This window comes from Monodon monoceros, unplaced genomic scaffold, assembly GCF_005190385.1.
Source record: "Monodon monoceros isolate NGI ecotype Baffin Bay Population unplaced genomic scaffold, NGI_Narwhal_1 Super_Scaffold_21, whole genome shotgun sequence".
Taxonomy (NCBI): Eukaryota; Metazoa; Chordata; class Mammalia; order Artiodactyla; family Monodontidae; genus Monodon; species Monodon monoceros.
In genome coordinates, this window is record NW_021703778.1 from 43573060 (window position 1) to 43594478 (window position 21419).

The window sequence follows — 21419 nt, forward strand, 5'->3', positions numbered from 1 at the left end:
TAGGCCTGTTCTGCTCCCTCTAGTGGCTGCTGTGTTGCTTCTTTGCACAGCTGCAGTAGTTGGGAAGGTGTAGTTTTCAAGGCAGTTATGGAGCTGGGGAGAGGGCATGGGAAACAGAGCAAGTCAAAATGCCAGAGAGCTCACTATTCATACTGAGATTCAGCCATTTTCTTGAATAAATGCTCATAAGATGGCTGCAAGCCTTTGGTTAATTTCCAGCATTCTAACAAAGTTGATTTTGACAGTTTTGCCAGTGTTCTTGTTGCTTTTACGGAGGAGCGGATTTTCAGAGGTCCTTACCCCACCATTCCTGGAATGCTTCTCTGTCTCAATATTATTTTGAAGTAATCACAAATGGCATATTATTTCAGATGTAAAATATTTCAGTATATATCAAGAAGAAGAAATGTAGAGTGGAGGAATAATTCTCAGGTTTGCTTTCACATATAGTACTTTCCTAATCCATGCTATTCCTTTAATATTGTTTCTTAGCTGTTGTTATATTCATCCCCATTTTCTTTAGTTGCTGTGCCCTCTCTTTTCATTTTTTTTCTCCATAGTATCTCTCCCTTCATTTTTATCTAACCAGGTAGTTTGGCATGTTACAGTGATGCCCTTGATATATCATGGCATCTTGCTTTTTTAGTGAAAGTCTAGTGGTTGGCTGTAGGGAGGGGAGTGGATTAAACATGGATTGGCATATAGCATGGTTTAGGCTAGAGACTTGTGGAAGGATAGATTAGAGTTTTGGCTGGAGACAATGTTTGGCAGAAGGAGTCAGAGTTTCCAAAAGAGTTTTGCCTAAAAAGTTTAAAATCATATGTTTGTTTTACTTTGCCTCATTACAAAAAGTATTTGAGGCAGTCCTAAAAACCTTATATTTGTATCATTGACCAGAAAGTAACGGAAAATATTGCAGTGTGGAATTGAACGTAACAATAGTGGACTGAATATAGACCACTTAACTGTATTGGATTTTATTATAAGAGGTTGTGGTTTTTAAATCATTTATTATGTATTGAACTCCATAAACTTGTACCTTCTAAAAATGATAGTACTAGAGTTAAGTCACCATTCTCAATTATGTCGCTAAGCAGTTTCATGACCAGTCACTGAGAATAAAGTTAATCTTTGGTTTGAATAGATTTTTAGCACTCATTATTTTAAGCTGGCCATTTTCAAAGGCCACCTTTTAGTTCATTTAGTGGCAGTTGCAAGGATTGGGCCCAGTCTCTTTTTGACAGTTTTTATGGCTCATATTTCATCACAGGATGTGTTTGCATTAATATAGCTGAAGTCTGTTTTTTAACGTGACTGACTGATTATTTTCTTAGGTTCATCAAGGCGTATAAGAAGTTTGGTCTCCCTCTTGAACGGTAAGCTTAGTAATATAATTGTTCCTTATCCGCCTCTTTTTCACTTCTGTATTGTAGAGGTTTCTTTTTTTGGTTCTACTTTCCATTTTTAAGGTCTGGCACCTTTTGACAGCCTGGCTTTTAGACATTAATTTACTCACCTGCTCCAGATGACTTGGAGATCAACGAAACATATTGTACATGTAACTGTACTTCGCTTCTAGGAACATTGCAGTGAATGAAAGTAGGCTAGAGAAAGGAAAGTGAGCACAAAGAAACAAACCTAGTGCAAATAGCTTTGGGGCACTTCACCTGCTACTGTTATCAGACAGCGCATTTAGTTAATAAAGAAAGCTGAACCCTTTCTCCTCTGTTTTTTGAAATTAGTCTGTTTTTGTGGAATATTCCAAGTCAAATTCTTTATGATGGAAAGTAAGTCGTCAGTCACTGTCCGAGGGTTCTTGTTGGAAGGATCAATTAAGGCATGTAGAGAAAGTGTCTTTGCAGGAGCAAGCTTATGTGAAACCAAGTGGTAGCTCGCGTGACATTAGAAACGTGGGCACAGGGCCTTGAGGTATCCCCGTATTTGTCTTTCCTCAGGCTGGAGTGCATAGCACGTGATGCTGAGTTGGTAGATAAGTCTGTAGCAGATCTGAAGCGCCTAGGGGAATTGATTCACAACAGCTGTGTGTCAGCAATGCAAGAATACGAAGAGCAGCTGAAAGAAAATGCCAGCGAGGGTAAGTCAGCATGTCTCCCTCAGTGATTCTCAAAGACCTGGCACTTGTGGATTGGGATCTCTGCAGCTAAAGATCTTTTTTTTTTTTTTTTTTTTAAGATGAACACACTTATATCCCATGCATCCCTAATTCTTTGAGGTGTGTATTCTCACCTGCCTTTACGTGAGGTCAGTTTTAAGATTTACTCACAAATGAAGTTGATTTGCAGAAGGTGCAAAGTAATGAACAAGATGAATGATTTCTTTTAATGTTACTGTAGAAAGTTTAGATTGGTTTGAATGATGTAAAGACCTGAGTGGGTAAAGCTGAGTGGACACATTTGCATTTTGGCTGTAAGTGAGGACATTACAGACCACAGACATCAGTAATTATCTTGGATATACATACATGTATTGTTTTGTTGTGATGAACTTAAAGGATTTAGAGAATTAGTTAGAATAAAAATAGTAGATGAATATCGTAAACCTTTTTGTTGCAATGAGACTCTCTTTGGCACTAGAATTTGCTGTAATTCGATTCGACATGTAGTGTGTTTTGTCTTATACACCAAGAGTGCTTTTGCCTGTCCTTTAAAAGCAGGAGGTGTCAGGAGAGAGCTGAGGTCCTTGTTAAAGGACACCCTTATAGTTGAACGTCAAACAAAAAGATGAGGGTGTGATCATTCCACAGTTCACTGGACTGTGGTTTGTCTGTGCCATTGCCCCCATTCTTTTGTCACCCTTCACTGACGTTACAGGAGGCTCTGTCATCTGTGGTTAAGTATTCAGGCCCTGGAGGCAGCCAGTTTACTTGGAATCTTGGTCCTGCCATTTCTTAGCTGCAAGACCTGAGACAAGTGATAGCCTTTTAACAGTCTCATGTGCAAAATAGAGTAGTAGTCTGTGCCTCAAAGGGTTTGGATCGTCGCTTGAATAATTCCATACATGTGAAGTGCTTGTCATCACATCTGGCTTGCAGTATTAGCTATTTCATTAAGTAAAGAAGTATTTGTGCTTTGAAATTTTCTTCTTAATGCTGTTACTAAAAGTAATAGAATTTTAAAATATCTTGAATATAGTCAAAAACATTTTTAGATTTTTTTTTTCCATGAAAAAAACTTAAATAACTTGAGTGGTTTGGACAGTGATCCAAATATGTGCTTTTATAGCGCCAAGAATACATCCAAAAGTAAATCTTAACTTTACAGTGTTTTTTTTTTTCCGTGTAACTATTTTGAATAAGTATTATATTCACATGGCTCAAAAATGAAAAACAGGTATCCCTATTTCTTGTCTCCTTCTAGAAATATAAAAATACATATGTTCAAAAAATGAATAGATACTGTTTTAACACAATTGGTGCTGTAGCATGCACACTGCTCTGTACCTTGCTTTGTCCATCTCACAGCATATTTGGAGATATTTCCTTGTAACAGTCCCTTCCTTTCCACATGTTTCTTTTCTCTGCATGTTCACATTCTGCATCTGGTTGATTGCTTCCTTCTGGCATTGCTTAACTTGTTTCCATATACCTGTATTTTCTATAAATTGGCATTTAGCATATTCCTGAGTCCAGGTTAACATTTCCAATTCTAATGTAAGATTATTGATATCTCTTTGCTTAAGTTGAAAATTTTGTTCCTAAAAGTGTTAACATAATCATGTATTTGTCTTATACATTATACACGTTTCCAAATATTAATACCAATTTTACTGTTTTTATTTGTTTGTTTTCTTCTTTCTTTCTTTGGCTGTGCTATGAGGCTTGTGTGATCTTAGTTCCCTGCCCAGGGATTGAACCTGGGCCATGGCAGTGAAAGCGCCAAGTCCTAACCACTAGACTGCCAGGGAATCCCCCTAATTTTACTGTTAACTATAAGACTTCTTAATGCAGAATTTGATTTCTTTGTGTTTCTTTTTGTCCTTAAAATACACCTCATTAGCAGTACACAAAGTACTGTGTTTTAAAATTTTTTGAAATTGTTCTTTTCTCTGTGTGGTTATGCCACCAACTTAATATATAGTTTAGTATCTTTTGTTTTCTTTTCCTTTCAGTTTCTAGGGACTACCTTTCTCCTTTTGATGAAACTTTGTTTCTTTAATTATGTAAAACATTTGCATGGTCCAAAGTCAGAACAAAACCAGGAACACAATGAGAGAATCTTGCCTTCATTCCTGTCCCCCCAGTACTGTTCTCTTCCTCCCCTGTAGGTAATCATTTCTATTAGTTTTGGGCTTATCTTTCCATTGTTTCTTTTTAAAATTTTAAGTCTGTGTGTGTGTATTTCCTCTATTATACAGGAGATATCATACATTATATTCTGTTCTGCATCTACTTATTTTTACTTATGGCGTTCACTCCATCTTACTGTGTAGAGTTCATACTTTCTTCCTTTTACAATTGCACAGTATTCCACTGTGTAGATAGATGTTAATTCAAACTTTATTGTCCCCTAGTAATAAATATTTGGGTTGTTTTCAGTCTTCTGCCACTATAAATAAAGCCACAATGAATAAATAGTTTAATGAATATGCTGTTTCATATCTCTGCCAGCATATCTTTGGGATAAATTTCTGGAAGTGGGATTGTTGAGTCCTGGGAAAAATGCATATGTAATTTGGTTAGATACTGCCAAATTCTTCATAAATCTGATACCATTTACATTGCCACCTACAGTGTATATTCATACACAACAGAATGTATTGTCAAATGTTTGGATTTTTGCCAAACTGACAGTTGGGAAATGGCATCTCACTTTTCTTTTAATGAGCAATGTTGTGCATCTTTTCTGAGGGCCACTTGTGAACTGTCTGTACATATATTATGCCCATTTTCTATTGAGCTGTTGGTCTTAATTTTTAGGATCTCTTTTTCTTGTCTTTTTTTAAGAAGATTTAATACAAGGAATTTAAAAACATTTTTATTTATTTTATTTTTGGCTGTGTTGGGTCTTCGTTGCTGCGCGTGGGCTTTCCCTAGTTGTGGTGAGCGGGAGCTACTCTCTTTTGCAGTGCGTGGGCTTCTCACTGCGGTGGCTTCTCTTGTTGCGGAGCACGGGCTCTAGGCATGCGGGCTTCAGTAGTTGTGGCACACGGCCTCAGTAGTTGTGGCTCGCGGGCTTAGTTGTTCCGCGGCATGTGAGATCTTCCCGGACCAGGGATCGAACCTGTGTCCCCTGCATTGGCAGGTGGATTCCTAACCGCTGCACCACCAGGGAAGTCCCAGGATCTCTTTTTCTGATAAAAGTTGCCAGTGTTCTCCTCCAGTTTGTGATTTGTCCTCTCACTTTGCTATGGTATTTTGTACAGAAAACTTAAAAAGATTTTATATAGTCAAATTTATCAATCTTTTACCCTATTGTTGTTTTGGATTTTGATTAGTTAAAGACATTTTCTCTACGAAACAGAAACAGACTCACAGATATAGAAAGCAAATTTATGGTTACCAAAGGGGAAAGGGATAAATTGGGAGTATGAGATTAGCAGATGCACACTACTATATATAAAAGAGGTAAACAGCAGGGATTTAATATAGCACAAGGAACCTATTATATTCAATATATTGTAACAAACTAAAAAAAAATTTTTTTTTCTACTCTGAGGATATAAAGGAAGTCATTAAGATCACCCCCCACCACCACCAATACCTATGTGATTTCATTTATCTCTGATTCACTTGGAGTTTTTCCTGGTATTGCATCCAGGTTTTTTGGATTTTGGATTTTTCCTATATGGCTACTATATGTCTCAACACCATTCATTAAAGATGGTTCATCTTTTCTCCACTGCCTGATTTTTTTTTTTTGTTTGAAGAGCTACATAACCTGTTATGGATTTACAATATTAGTATCCTGTTAATGGACGTTTAGCTTTCCAATCTTTTGCTTTACGGTGTTGTGGTAAATAATCTTGTGTGTATGCCATTTGCGCCATATCCTCCCACCAGCATTGACTAGAATGGCAGTGTCTGTTTCCTCTTAGTCTCACCGACATATTTTCAAATCTTTGAATTTTCCCAACCTGAGGTTAAAAAGGCTATGTCTATATATTTAATTTGCATTTCTCTTACCATGAATGAGGTTGAGTAGTTTTCACATGGAACCATTTGTATTTCCTTTTCTGTGAATTGTCTCTTTATCCTTTGCCCATTTTTCTGTTGCAGTCTTTTTATTTTACAGATGAGGAAACATAGACCCAGAGAGGTTAATAACTAGAAGTGAGAGGGGAAAGGGGACAGGGGGTAGTTTGTGCAGATCCGGGAATAAATCGCAGATTTCTGATCTTTGGAGGAGGTGCCTTTCCCGTTTTGCCACATTCTGTTCCAGAACTCATCAGTATTGTTGGGAATAGCATTTGCAAGTGCAATTCTTGTGGATTATATGAGAATCCCTAAATAATTGTTTATAATTGTAGTGCCATTTCATCGACTTGAATGTTAAAAAAAGAAATCTTTTCTCAGGCTCTGAGCCATCTTTTCCCTCACAGACAAGTGTCATTATCATGCATTTCGATTTCAACTCTGGTTAGAATTGACTGCTTTGTTTTTACTTCTAGGATTACTTTAATTGGAAACTCGGGCTAGGGTAACCTTTCCATGACTTCTTTTGTTCATCATTTCAAATGTGTTAGGTATTAACTTGATCTCATACTTTTTTAGTAGAGAAGATCCTCTTTTAAAGCACTTAAAAATCTGTTGATGGGTTAGAAAAGAAAAAAACTTCAGCATTAATATTACTCCTTTAAAATCTTCTTTCATAAATTTTATTAATTTTAGAGCCAAAGTATAAAACAGGAATAGGAAGATTAAAATACAATTATAAACACTACTGGATTAAAAAATTCTAAATCTTAAAAAACTGAATTGTTTAGAGATTATTTTACAAACATTAATTGAGAAAATTTTTTGCCTTACTTGATTATATCTTTGAATTAACGATAAACCAGAGATATACGCTGAGGGAATAAGAGTTCAGGATTTGTTGACCGATGTTTTTTGTGAAACTTCAGCGAATTCTCACTTAACGAATATGAAATTGGTGTTCTTTAGGGAAAGGACCAGGGAAAAAGAGAGGCCCAACTATCAAGATATCTGGGGTTCAGGTTAATGTGAAATCTATTATCCAACATGAAGAAGAGTTTGAGATGCTGCATAAATCTATCCCTGTAGACCCTGAAGAAAAAAAAAAGTGAGTATAATACATGCCCATGCATGGGTGGTTGTGCCATTAGAAAACAGATTTGAAGTTACAGTTATGTGTAGTTAGTTACGTAGTATTTTCATTATAACATACCAGAGTGCTTTGCTCATTGGTGTTTATTCCCAAATCAGAAAGACCCCTCCTCTAATGTCCTCCTGCTTTGGAAATCTTTTCAGATACTGCTTAACCTGTCGTGTCAAAGCTGCACATTTTGATGTCGAGTGGGGAGTAGAGGATGATTCTCGCCTATTGCTGGGAATTTATGAACACGGCTATGGAAACTGGGAGCTAATTAAAACAGATCCAGAGCTTAAGTTAACTGACAAAGTAAGTATTTCTGTGATGCTGGAGATGTCTAGAAGATTTGTTGTATAATATTTTTATATTGATTACTTACTTTTAACTATTTTCTGGGGGGTGGGGATCAAATTGGAAATTAGAACAATAGTACATTCCTGGGATTTCTTTATCCTTGGAAACATTACCATCTTTAGTGGACTGTGGCACTATTTCAGAGATGACAATTATAGCCAGGTGAAATTTTTGGGAAATTATAGGAGAAGCCTTCAAATTCTGATTTTTATTGTAGGTCAAATCTCATTGCAACAAATACCAGGGTAAGATTATTAATAATAGCATTCCTCGGCCTTAGTTGTTGGCACTTTCTTTAACGATATTTGAAACAGCCATATTTCAGTTCTACACATGAAGAAAGAATGAGCCATACCTTGGTATTTTTTGTAATGGAATTAAACTGTGGCTGTACTTCTCCCACAAAATCGAGCCTCCCACCCTATCCGTTGCACATCAGGCTACCAAGTATAGTAAGGCCGTGCTCAGAGCTGTAAGCAGGGAAAGCTGGCTCAAATTTTAGTAGGATGCGCTCCATGTTGTGCTCCTGGCAGGGCTTTTCCTGGCACGTCAAACAATGCTCATCCCAGGTGCAATGTTCTCAGAGGGTGACAGCACCCTGCCATAAGCACTGAGACCAAATCCAGTCTGGCCTGAGAGGTCCAGCTGTGTCCTGGCATAGCTCAGTGCTTTCCAGCAATGCTCTAAGAAGCATTTTCAATCTAAAACGAAGCTTTAACCTAGCTCCAGGGATTCCCTGCTCCTGGAAGGAGGAAATCCACGACGGCTGGGATGCTCTAGCAGATGAAGCCAACAAGCCCCTCCTACCTGAGTTGTTCTACCCTGTTAACAGCACAGGTAGGAGCCAGTGGGAGAGCTGGATTTCTCCATCCCATTTTGTAAAACGAGAACGGCTCATAAGGGATTTTCAGTGACTGGGAGCCATGGACATGAGATAGGATCTGAGGCTTTATCTGTATTTTGGGTGGTGGGGAGGGAAAGGACTGCTCAGTTGTTTGTCATCTCTGTTTATCCTGATCCACTAACCGGGCCGTGGGCCGTGGCGGGTACTTCTCTTCCTTTCCTGTTGAAGATCCTGCCAGTGGAGACAGATAAGAAGCCCCAGGGAAAGCAGCTGCAGACCCGAGCGGACTACTTGCTGAAGCTGCTCAGGAAGAGTCTGGAGAAGGAGGGGGCCGTGACGGGTGGGGAAGAGGTGAGTGCAGCCGCCAGCCGGGCACCGTCCAGGGGTCTGAGGCTCCAGCCCTGCAGGGTTAGGTAGGGGAAGAGATGCCCTCTCCAGGCATCTCCACAGAATGCTAACCCTCTCCTCGTCAGGTGTTGGTATTGAGGTTCCAGTAATGATGGTTTGGTTGGGTAATGATAGTAATGTTCATTTAGTAATTGACCTAAACATCTTGGCATTCTCCTCAAATATTGCCTCAAAATAGTCCTCATTTCTCCCAGTGCCACTGGTCTAGACATACTATTGCTGTATCTTTATGTTCCTTCCTCAATTTTGGAATATAGTTCTCAGTACTGCGTGAATATCACTGGGTTTGCCTGTTGTTACAGCTAATACTCGGCTACTTGTAATCATGGGTCCCAGGGATAAAATGGGTAATTAGGATACACAGTTAATTCAGAAACTGGACTTCAGTTACAGTTGCCTTACTTGCTCAGTGAAAAATTTCAACCGAGTTACTAATGGACTCATCTGAGCTTTAGCTTTTATTTCCCCAACTTTTCATTTCAATTCAGGCTTAAAAAGATGAGAATCACAGTTAGGAGATACTGTAAGTTACAGCCAGTAGTAGCAGCCTTTGTATGTGCATGTTCCTTAAGTGCTCTTAGAGCTATGCCATTTGTACTAATTTCCCTATATTATAAAGAAAGCAAATTTTAGAAAAAAATCCAATCCCATACCTTGTCCTTTTTTGCGTAGTAGTGTCATAATTAATGTCATTCTTCACATAGTATGTTGAGGATATTCTATAAGTGAGGCTCTGGGGAGATAGATTGCATCATGTTTTTTTTTTTTTTTTTTGCGGTACGCGGGCCTCTCACTGCTGTGGCCTCTCCCGTCGCGGAGCACAGGCTCCGGACGCACAGGCCCAGCGGCCACGGCTCACGGGCCCAGCCGCTCCGCGGCACGTGGGATCCTCCCGGACCGGGGCACGAACCCGTGCCCCCTGCATCGGCAGGCGGACTCCCAACCGCTGCGCCACCAGGGAAGCGCCTGCATCATGTTTTTACTTGCTTAAATTACTGTATGTGTTTGAGTAGAAGAACACCTTTTCATTATTTTTAGATATAACATGCTTCTAGTTTTTTTAATGTTACTCTTATTTTATATATTACCTTTATTTATATCTTTGTAGATAAGGGTTTTTTTTCTTCTTTTGAATTTTATCTTTAGATTGAATTCCAGAAAATGGAATCAGTAGGTTGAAGGATATGGATGTTTTTGTGTGGCGTAGGAGATTTATAAGGCCTATAGTTTCTTTTTTTCTACTTCAGGTAAAACTGGTTGCACTCCTTTGAATTTTCTCTGAGTTTCCTTGTTTGAATTATATGGCTGCTGCTGCTGTTCCAAAGAATCATGATGTTATTTGGTCATGCTTTTGAGGGACTTGATTTATCATCATTTTCTTACCCTTTCCAGGCCAAATTAAAGAAGCGGAAGCCTCGAGTAAAGAAGGAAAACAAAGCACCGAGGCTGAAAGATGAGCATGGAATTGAGTTTTCATCTCCTAGACACTCAGATAATCCATCAGAAGAGGGAGAAGTAAAGGTATGAGGCTGGATTTCAGTTGAGATTATTTTTAAGTTACATTTATTGTGCCAACTGGCATAAAATTATCTGAAATGTGTTTGGTTTACATTCCAGAGTAGATAAAATAAAAATAGAAACTATGTTATGTCTTTGCTTAACCTGTGAGAGAGGAATATAGTTGTTCATTTAAAATCAGCAATTGAAAATTCATAATAGAAGTAAATTCGTAATGGAAGGAAATGAAGGGAACCATGCAAATTTCAGTGATAAATGGCAATTGACACTCAGCCTCATTGCTGGGAGCGATAGGGAGTGGTGGAGACTGTGGTTAACCAGGGAGCTCGTGCCTAATATATAGGGGCAGCTGTTACGCAGTTCATTGTTGGGCCAAACAAAACTCATCTGTGGATCAGGTTTGGCCCAAGGCCTGTCAACTTGTAACCTCTGGTCTAAGCAAAAGGAATAGTAACTTGCTAGCATTCAGTCTGTTGTTTCCGTGACTGAAAACTTTATGGGATTTTATTTTGTTACTCTTCAAGTGTAATTGCCCTTTGAGGTTATTTCCAGGAAGATCAGCAGTGGGTATGTGAACTAGCATGGATTTGAGTCAAGCATGCATGAATTCAATCAAATACTAGCAACCTTACCAATTACTACCTGGCAGGTATATAATCTCTTTGTTCCTCAGTTTTTTCCATCTGTGAAATGGGAATGATAACGCCTGTGTTGAAGGGTTGCTATGAGAAATAAAGAGAAGATGTAAGTGAAGAGCATCTGCCTCTACAGGCTTCACTTTAAGCAGATAGCTTTAAGGCTGTATGCTTGAGAACATCCTTCTGTGGGCACAGTGATGAACCATTGGGGGCAGTGCTTTTTTTTCTAGAAAGTAGACGAGGAAATGTAAAGTTGGTGGCAAAAGCTCATAACCTTGTTTGTTTTCTAGGATGATGGTTTAGAAAAAAGTCCAATGAAAAAGAAACAGAAGAAGAAAGAGAACAAGGAGAACAAGGAGAAACAAATGAGTTCTAGGAAAGACAAGGAAGGGGACAAGGAAAGGAAGAAATCAAAAGATAAGAAAGAGAAGGTATCGATGTCATTCTGCTTACTGAGATGCCTGCAGCCTTTGAAATTCCCTTCTAGGATTTAGAAGTGGAAGGGGGTTTGAGGGCCCTGAAATAATTGTCATTTTATGAGTATATCCCAGAAGGAAGGATGGGGCTGTCAGGGGGATGCCTGCACCTCTTCCTGCAGAGAGAGGGGAGTGTGTGAGTTGTGGTGTTCTTTAATATAGAAGCTTTTATTTGCTCTTTTATTACACACTTCAGAGGGGGTGTTGGAATGAGACAGGACAGGTAACTACTTGATACATGTTCTCAGACTCATGGTGGAAAAGCACAGTCCACAGATGAATCTGAATATGTGAAATACTATCAAATACTGTCAAGAGTTAAGCTTTTGGAGTAGAAATGGGTGAAAGCCCTGCTGTTATTATATAATCTTCATGTTGGGGTTTTATGAAGTTCATTCCAAACCACAGAATTCTGGTACAGTGTTGCATCTTGCTGACTTCTGATGAAACTATTTTGCAATTAATCTTTAATCATTGTTAAAACATACAAACAAATAACTGCCTTAATTCCACCATCCAGTCGTAGCTCTAACAGATTTCTTGATGAGCACCTTTGGAACTTTTTTATTATGCATATAAGAACAAATATAAAATAAAAATCAGACCAGACTGTTTGGATAACCTTTTCTCCCCACTTAGCAATATATCACAAACAGCTTTCCAAGTGAATAAATAAAAGTTAAAATCATTTTTAATAGATAAGGAAGATTTTGTTTGATTATAACATTTTGGAAACAATTTTAAGTTTCCCATATTGAAATTGCTTTCAAATTTCTAATGTTGTAAACTGTATTGTAACGGATACCTTTCTTTGCATCTGTGCTTCTGCAGAAAGGTATTCTTCTTTTAAGGTGAAATATTTAAAAAATAAAAGCACAAAGAATGATTTAGCCAGCATCCGTGTGTCCGCTACCCAGATATTGCAGCTGTTGTTAACATTTTTCATGTTTACTTCAAGTGGGTTTTTTTTGGGCTACTGTATTTGGTATCCACGCACTCATTACTGGGACTCCCCTCTGTTTCTTCTCCCAATTTCATTGCTCTCCTCCCTCTTCTCTCCTCCGTAACACTGCCCTGAAGTTCGTGTGAAACCTTCCTGCCCATGTTTTTGTACTTTTACTACATATTACATGATCGTAATCAAAGCGTAGTATTGTTTTATGTTTTTAAATGTTCATACATAAAGTTATTTTTTATATGTATCTCTGTCTCCATCCTTCTGCACCCTTTCATGGATAAATGAACTTTACCCATGTGGATTTATGTAAATTTCAGTCACTTGAAATATTTTAGTTAATACAGTTTCCAAGATCAAAGTGTACTTTCATTTTGAAGTTGCTACAAGCTACTCTGTGAGGGCTCTGCCAATTCACAATCTTAACCTCTTGATGACATTTTTATGCATTTTATGGATTAGGGAATAGAAGCCAGAATAGCACTGGTGAAGCTAAAATTATAATTGGCTCTGTTTAGAGACAGAAGTGGGAATGACATATGATTAAACTGTTAATCAAATAGGTTTGGCTTCATGATGTCTCGAAACTGAGGCCATCCTGTGTACCCACTTGTAGTGATGTGACATAGCTGAGAAGTCCAAACTGCAAGACAGGAGTACACAAATGACAATGATTCCTTGTAACTCTTTTTTAAAAGCCTAAAGGTGGTGATGCCAAATCTTCAAGTAAATCAAAGCGATCTCAGGGTCCTGTCCATATTACAGCAGGAAGCGAACCTGTCCCCATTGGAGAGGATGAGGAGGATGATCTGGACCAGGAGACATTCAGCATAGTAAGTCCTGAAGTTGAGGAATTCGGGGGTCTGCAGCCACAGTGCTTGCTGCGGCTTTGCCTTTCATAGTTCCCGCCACACAGCCTCAGTCGGTCTAAGCAGCATGACCTGAGACGAGGCTGGGGTCCTGGCTGCATGAGCTGGAGCGGTGGCGAGCAGGGCCTGTCTTATGTGTTCCCGTGTTGTGGGGCTAGGAGCCAAGACGTGGCCTAGGATGTGGTCCATCTCCTCATTGGAGACAGGGCAGGTGAGCGGAGGAGTCATGGACCAAGCCTTGTATGGGGTGGAAACAGGCCAGTGCCGTCCTCAGGGACTTAGGCCCTTACCGGAGCTGCACGTGTATATTTCATTGTGTTGCACTCACTTCCCTTCCCCTCCTCTCTTGAGGTCTTTTCCTTTCCCCCAACTTCCACACATCACTGTTCACTTGAATAGTTAATTTAGTTTCAGAGAGAAAGTGATCTTCCAAATCTCAAAATATTCCTGCTCTGGGGAAGCAAAGCATAGAATTTTGACCTCATCCTGTAAGGCAGTCTTCTCTCTTTTTACCTTTTTTTTCCCGTGTTCCCAGAAACCTGTATGCATACGTGTATATTTTTTTCTCTTCGCACTTATCTCATTTTTCTTAAATCTCTTTACTCTTCTTCCTGTGAGCTCTCTGAGGGCAAGTACTGTGGCTTATATAAAGTACGTGTAGATGCTAGAAGTAGCTCAATAAATGAGTAAATGAATAAATTCATTACACAACCAGCTCTCTGATCTGTTTCCTGCTTCTTCCTTAGCCCAGTGTTTAAAAGAGAAAATCATAACTAACGCTTCTGTGGTACCATACTATTTAAAAAATTGCTCTTATACAACACTGTAAATCAACTATACTTGAATTAAAAAAAAAAAAAGAAAAGAAATTGCATTTACATACTGTCTCATTTACTCTTGTTTTTATATTGTGATATCTTCTAAAAATACAGAAAAATTTCAAGAGTGTAATAGGCATTGATAGAGGTACCATCAAGTTTTGTCAGGTCTGAATTTTTTAAGGCTCAGGCTATAAAGTTGAAGCTTCTGGTCATGGTTTGTTACCTCCCTAGAAGTGACCACAATTCTAATTTCATTGTAGATCAAATCGTAATTCTCATGCGTGGTTCTAGAGTTTTACTACTTAATGTCTCTAAAGACAGTAAGTAATAGCTCATATAAACAGCCAGGCATTATTAGTGTGCTTTTTGTGTTTTTTTCTCCACAACAACCTATGAGGTAGGTAATTATCTCTATTTTACCCCTTAAAAAATAAGGTGAGGAGAGTTAAGTAACTTGTCCAAGATGTAGAGCAAAAATTTGAACCTATCAGTAAATGCCACACTGTGTGTATCCTGTAACTTGAGTTTCCTCCCTCAGCATGTACACTTTTGAGATTTATCCATGTTGATAATTATGTCTCTGATTTCAGTGTTTCATATTATTCTGTTTTATGACTTCCACGATTCATTCTTTCTCCTATTGATGGACATTGGGGTTTTCCAAATGTTTACTACTACAAATTGGCTGCAGTGAAATTGTAAATATTTTCTTATACACGTGTGTAAGAGCTTCGCTCGTGTGTAGCTTGAGCAGAAAAGCTGGGTGTTTCTTTGGGTCTGCACATCTACTGCTTTTAGATGTTGTGGAATTAGTCTTCAAAGGGATTGTAGAGATTTGCACTCTTTCCAGCAACGAATGTGAGTTCCAACTGCTTCCCAGTCTCGGAAACACTTGGTAATTTTTAACTTCTTAATTTTTGCCAATCTAAGAGGTATGATCTATTGACCAGTGGTGCTGTTGAACATTTACTTTCACATTTATTGGGCATTCATGTTTCTGGTGAATTGCCTTTTCACATCCTTTGCCTGTTCCAGGTAATTTTTCTCTTCTTACCTTTTCTATAGGAATCCTGTATCCATTCGCAATACTAATCTTTTATCTGTTACAGTCATGTATCTTCCAGTTTATTTTGTGTACTTTTAAAAAATTTAAGTACAATACTGAAAAATAAATTGTAAGTATATAGCTATGGAAATTATCACAAAGTGATGGAAGTTTGTCAGATTTTCACTCTTCTGAAGTTACATGGACATGTGCCTTAATAGTTCCTTATATTAGATACTTAGTGGCTGACAACCATGCCCTACAGGTCAGAGAAATTTTCTTAAATTATTTTGTGATAATTTCCTCCTCAGTTCTTAATTTTATCCTACTTTTTGGATGTTGGACTTTGGGAGTGGTCCCTAATATTATCTTAAACTTTCTTCCATTTCTTCTTTTCTAACTCTACTTTCTTGGAGATCTCCTCAGCTTTATCTGCCATTATTTCTTTTGAGGTTTTCATTTCTCTTGTCATGTGTTATTTCCAAGATCTTTTTTCCCCATATGGTTCTCTGAATGTTTTTATATTTCTCTTAGATTTGTTTTCCGTTGCTCATGTTAGATATTTTTCAAATGGCTTGGTAATCCTTGGTTGTCTGCTCGTGTCTAAGAGTAGGGACTAAACATCTGATTGGAAGCTCTGAACATGTGGGTTGGGCTTGATCGACTTTGAGAGTGTTCTCTGTAGGGTGATCTGGCTGGGCTGCTTCCTTGGAAAACTTCCAGTGGGGAGTCAGCATCATTTGGTTCTTCCTCTTGGGTGGTCGGATTTTGGGGGCGAGAATCCTCCAGTCTCCTGACTGGAGGGTTAAGGCCTGGCTTTCTTCGTTCTAGAATCTGAGAGGCAAAAAATAAATAAATAGAAAGACTGGGCGGTGGCTTATCTAATATGCATATATTCATACAGTGCTATTCTCAGTGTAGTAGCCTTGCCTCTCAACTATGCCTGTGTAGCCCAGTTCAGAGACTTTTCTTTTATCCTCTCCAAAGAATAAACCTCCATATCTTTTGTCGGGCAGAGTTGGAAGTCTGGGCGTCTATTATAAATCTGTTCCTCTTAGGCAGTCTTAAAAAAACAAAACAAAACAAAACAAAATCCTTATTTTTAGCCCTCATCCCTACTTCCAGAGATACTTAGCTAGCCTCTGCAGGAATTGCAGTATAAATCAGGTTGGTTCTCAGCTCTCTCCACTGCTGGGTTAGGATTTCATTGTCTCAGGTCTATCGAGTCATTTCGCTTGCTGCCAATATTTTGTTGCTGTTGCTTCCTCTCGTTTTCCATGTCTTTGTGGGCTTATCTCTTATGGCGATTTCTTTACGGTTGTTTTAGTGGATGGGGAGGGGGAGAAAAAGATTCTTGTGTTCAGTCTACTATCTTTGTCTGGAAACCTTTCCCTCAGTTTCTTACAAGTCTAAAGAAAGGACTTGTAAATATTTTATCCTGTAGTTTTAGACAGTTTGTGATGGGAGGTTTTCAGGTTAGGTCTATAATTTTGCTTCTCATTTATCTTCATAATGGCCTTGGGAGATTATCATGCCCCTCTTGCGGATGAGGAAACAGAGCAGCGTTTTGAGAGGCCAAGTAAGCTGTAAAAGTCATCGCTCTGAGCGATGGAGCTGGGACTTGAACCTCAGGTTTTTCCGACTCTAACATTTATACTTGTTCCCCTGCCATTACCTGCTTCTCTTCTTCATAATCTAGTGATTATGTGGCCTGGGGGATGCTGTGTGTTCTCTGGGAATTTAGGGTCCAGTAAGCACAGCTGAAGCTGCCTTTGATGCAGATGTTTTATGTCTCTACTCTTGGTCTGTTCCAGTGTAAGGAGAGGATGAGGCCTGTGAAAAAGGCACTGAAACAGTTGGATAAACCTGACAAGGGGCTCAGTGTACAGGAACAGCTGGAGCACACCCGGAACTGCCTGCTGAAAATCGGGGACCGGATAGCCGAGTGCCTTAAAGCTTACTCAGACCAGGAGCACATCAAACTGTGGAGGAGGTAAGCAGCCACAGCCTCAAATTGCCTGGTTTGATTTTATGACAAAGTGTGTGTTAGGGGTTCTGTTTTGTTTTGTGCAACATGACACAGCCGCCTAATGAAATTTTTTTTTCCCAGCAAAAGCAGTCTATTAGCAGCATACCTGCAGGCTTCAGTTTTCTTTTTCTGAAATAGGCCATTCCTCTGAGACCAATCTTTTGAATGGGTAGGATGATGTCATTACTTTACGAGAGAAATACCGTGATGCTGGATTTGCTGGCCTGTCCTCAGATTAAAGACTCAGTCTTTAGACCTGGAAGGGATAGAAACCATCTATAATTTCACTACTTTACCCATCTCAGGTTAATATTCAGAGATAATATAATAACTAATTGGTTAGTTCTCTGCTAACCTCATGAGAGGAAGCAAAGACTAAAACCGCTAGAGCTATGAGTTCTCTTCTCTTTAATAATTGAAGAGCTCTAGTAGTAATTTGGATTAATGCAGTTAATCCAGAACTTCAGTTTGTAAGGCATTATGACTTACATATATTCATTTATATACTCACTTTTGATGTTTTAAGAAAACATGACTGGAATTTCTCGAAGACAATTGTAACATTAAGTCTCTTTCCATACTCCACAGTTACGTTGAACTCATATATTGATACTTCATGGTTAATGTAATTATCTTTGTATAATATACCTAATATCAGTGGATTGGCTTTTGAGTGAAAAAGAGATTTAAGAAAACCTTCTGTCATGATGCTATCCATAGCATGCTTCACACCCATTAAAAAAAGAAGATCTAAGTTTTGAAATGTGGCTTGACTTTCCTTTTACACTGTTCCCAAACCAGATCCCTGTATCTAGCCATCTGGCTTTCTGTAACGAAAATGCGTCATCCTAATGTATAGGTCCACGAAGCTGGGCTGGATACTGTGCACTGGGGCCAGTCTGTGTTTAGATGTGCCAGGTACTGTGGTCCTGGACTGCTGTGTGGTTCATAAGCAGTTCCTTGCCCACTTGTGAGGAACTGTCCACGATGAAGTGGTGATTGGAAGATCAAGTATAGTAGGAATTCCAAGAAGGAATAAGCACATGCAGAGGAGTAGTGAGGGAGGGAAGTCTTCTGAGGGCTGGGCAGGTACACTCGAGCAGGCATGGAAGAGCAGAGTGGACCTGCTTAGATGAGGAGAGGTCTCAGGCTTCAGCAAAGCCTTGAAAGTGGGACAGTGAAGGGACTGGGAGGGTCTTAGGGTTTAAAGGCAGTTCGTTAAGATGACTGAAGCCCTATTACAGAAGGCTTTAGAAAGGCAGGCAGTGGTTTTCCGCACTGTGCAGCAGGTTTACTTGCCCGGAGCCAGGGCAGCGTCCTCTGAGTGGCATGGCACGGTGTGGTGTGACTGCTGTCCAGGAAGTGTGGGAGGATGTGAGCCTTCCGTTCCAGCTCACGGAGGTTACCTGTGACTCCTTGTCCTACACACCCGTTTTACCAGTCACTCCCTTGTTGACAGTAATGCCATGCTAGAGTGAGTGCAATGGAATTGGAGGAGAAGAATCCCTTGGAGTTTTAAGGTAGAAATGACAGGCCTTGGTGGTGACGACTGGAAGGAAAGAAGGGGCAGCAATGCAGAGATGCCCAACCGTACATAGATTCCCACCTGGGATATGGCGGTAATGACAGATTGCCTGGCAGAGTCCAGGGAGTGCAGAAGGTGGAGGAAGATGTTAGGTCCGGAGTCCTAGGTGCCAGTGAAATAAATTAGAGGGGTTTTAGCTGTGAGACAGACCCTCATCTCCAGACCCCTATGTCAAATTCTATTGACAGTAGCATTTAAAGGTGTATTTATTATTGTTGCCAAGACCTGAAAGATTATTTCTGTAACTTATTTTCTATACTTGGAGAGTATTCCACAGCAAAATTCAATAACTTGCCATCTATTAAGAGAATAGTTATTTTTAAAATCCTGTAATTCACCAGAACAAATTTTTTCTTTTTTAAGGAACCTATGGATTTTTGTTTCCAAGTTTACAGAATTTGATGCTCGAAAATTGCATAAGTTATACAAGATGGCTCACAAGAAAAGGTCTCAAGAAGAAGAGGTAAAATACAAACTTAATCCTAATTCATACAAACAGATAAAAACCATTTCCACAGAAAAATTCCTTAATTACTGTTTTTTTTCCTGAGGAGATGATCATAGACTCATAGGTTGTTGGTGCTAGAAAGGGCATGGGTTCTCTGCCCTTACTTTGCAGATGGAGGTCTGTGTCCAAGAGGGGGTGCAGGAGCCCACCACAGCCCAGCCTGTCTTGGATGGTGGGCTCTTTCACTGTGTTAGCTGTGCAGTTTCTCCACGTGTTCCACGAGTAGTCAAACTAACGCTTAAGACCCGATGGGTAAAATAGCCAATGTATTGGAACCAGACAGTGTGGAAATTCTGACAAGGAGTTGTTCCTCTGTGTTCTTACATCCTGGAATCATTTATTCACCAGGGCTTTTCTTCCATATGCACATGTCTTATGGTAGCTTATAAATGTGGCTCCTGAAAGATAACAGTTATGGGCAGCACATAATTTTTCTGTTCTTTTCTGGGCCACATGTACTTGGTGTCCTTCCAGCTTTTGTACATAGGGTCCCAACCGCTCATGTAAAGGAGCAAACATGAGAAGGTGCCCAGAAGCTGCCTCCCATTCTTTGGTGGAGGGGCATGGGCATGAAGTGATTTGGCCAATGCTGCAGGGGCAGCGTTCCTTGTTCAGGCATGTCCGTTTGCAGATCTGGTGACTTGCCACGTGGGCCCTACCCCAATTAGCCATGTAGCGCCAGTCTAGGAACATTTAATACCTCCTTTACTACCATGTCAAGGCTGAGGTCTTATGTCCCTCATCCCCTCCTGTATCCTCAGCACCTGGAATGGTGCCAGGCGCAGGGCAGGTGCTCAGAAGTATTTGTTGCATGAGCATATCCTGTGCCCAGCACTGTGCTGAGCTGTGGAGTAGCACCCTCAGGTGGTTTATAATTTAATTTTACATGGAAGAATATGGTAGAACAGTAATATACAGGAATAATATAGTAATACTGCTGAATGTTACTGTGAATTTTATACATTGTAAAAAGTCTCTGAAAGAATAGTCAGGAAAAGCCCCAGGAGGGAATGAAATGGTTGGGGAAAGGCCCTCTAGGAAAGAATGAAAGTTAGGATGAGTGAAGTTGGACAAATGATGTAAAGGGTAAAGGGCTTCATTAGTCTAGGTATCAGAAGTTAGGATAAGGTGAATAATCAAAGTAGTGGTCCCACTAGTTGGGGTTATAGTATACATTCACAACCTTTCTGGAGGACAGACAGTTCAGTAAGATTTACCAAAAGACTAAAACATGCAATTCTCCTTCTAAGAATTTAGTCGAAGGAGATAATTAAGGGTTTAAACATGATTATATGGAAATGACTCGATATTTCCATATCAGGGAATTTTCAACCATAAATATAATATTGTGGAAGTAAGTATTCACATAAGATTTTTACAATACATTAAGTAAAAAACGAATATCAAATAATATTTTTGTTTAAAAAAATACGCACGCACGCATGCGCACACACACAGCAGTTCCCCCCACTGTGGTTTGCTTTCCACAGTTTCAGTTACCTGCAGTCAGTCATGGTCTGAAAATATTAAATGGAAAATTCCAGAAATAAACAATTCATAAGTTTTAAATTGCGCACTGGTCTGGTAGCGTGATGAAATCTCGTGCCGTCCTGCCCTCTCCCACGTGAGACGTGAATCATCCCTTTGTCCAGCGTATCCACACTATACGCTACCTGCCCATTAGTAACTTGGTAGCTCTCTTGGCTATCGGATCGACTGTTGTGGTATTGCAGTGCTTGAGTTCAGGTAATCCTTATTTTACTAAATAGTAGCCCCAAAGCACAAGAGTAGTGATGCTGGCAATTCGGATATTCTCTTACTGTGCCTGATTCATAAATTAAACTCTCATAGGCATGTATGTGTTGGAAAAAACATAGTACATAGAGGGTTCAGTACTATCTGCAGTTTCAGGCGTCCACTGGAGGTCTTGAAGTGTGTCTCCCATGGATTAGGGGGTCTACTGTATTATGTGTAAACACGCAAAATGGCTCGGGAAGACATAGACCAAATTATTAACAGTAATTCCCTTGGTGGTAAAATTTTAGGTCACTTCACAGTTCTTATTTTTTCCTTACTGTAT

At 39.5% G+C, this 21419-nt stretch overlaps 1 protein-coding gene across 4 annotated transcripts in view; it reads left to right on the top strand.

The window, feature by feature from the left end:
* The window catches only part of CHD2 (chromodomain helicase DNA binding protein 2), a 142107-nt gene that overhangs the window by 97920 nt on the left and 22768 nt on the right, over positions 1 to 21419 (top strand). For all 4 annotated transcript variants that reach the window (XM_029237987.1, XM_029237988.1, XM_029237989.1 and 1 more), the window contains 10 exons: positions 1335 to 1376; positions 1956 to 2095; positions 7121 to 7259; positions 7448 to 7598; positions 8716 to 8838; positions 10288 to 10416; positions 11342 to 11482; positions 13181 to 13315; positions 17032 to 17210; positions 19195 to 19294. In XM_029237987.1, coding sequence (XP_029093820.1) covers positions 1335 to 1376; positions 1956 to 2095; positions 7121 to 7259; positions 7448 to 7598; positions 8716 to 8838; positions 10288 to 10416; positions 11342 to 11482; positions 13181 to 13315; positions 17032 to 17210; positions 19195 to 19294 — 1279 coding nt within the window. The remainder of the gene's footprint in view (positions 1 to 1334; positions 1377 to 1955; positions 2096 to 7120; positions 7260 to 7447; positions 7599 to 8715; positions 8839 to 10287; positions 10417 to 11341; positions 11483 to 13180; positions 13316 to 17031; positions 17211 to 19194; positions 19295 to 21419) is intronic.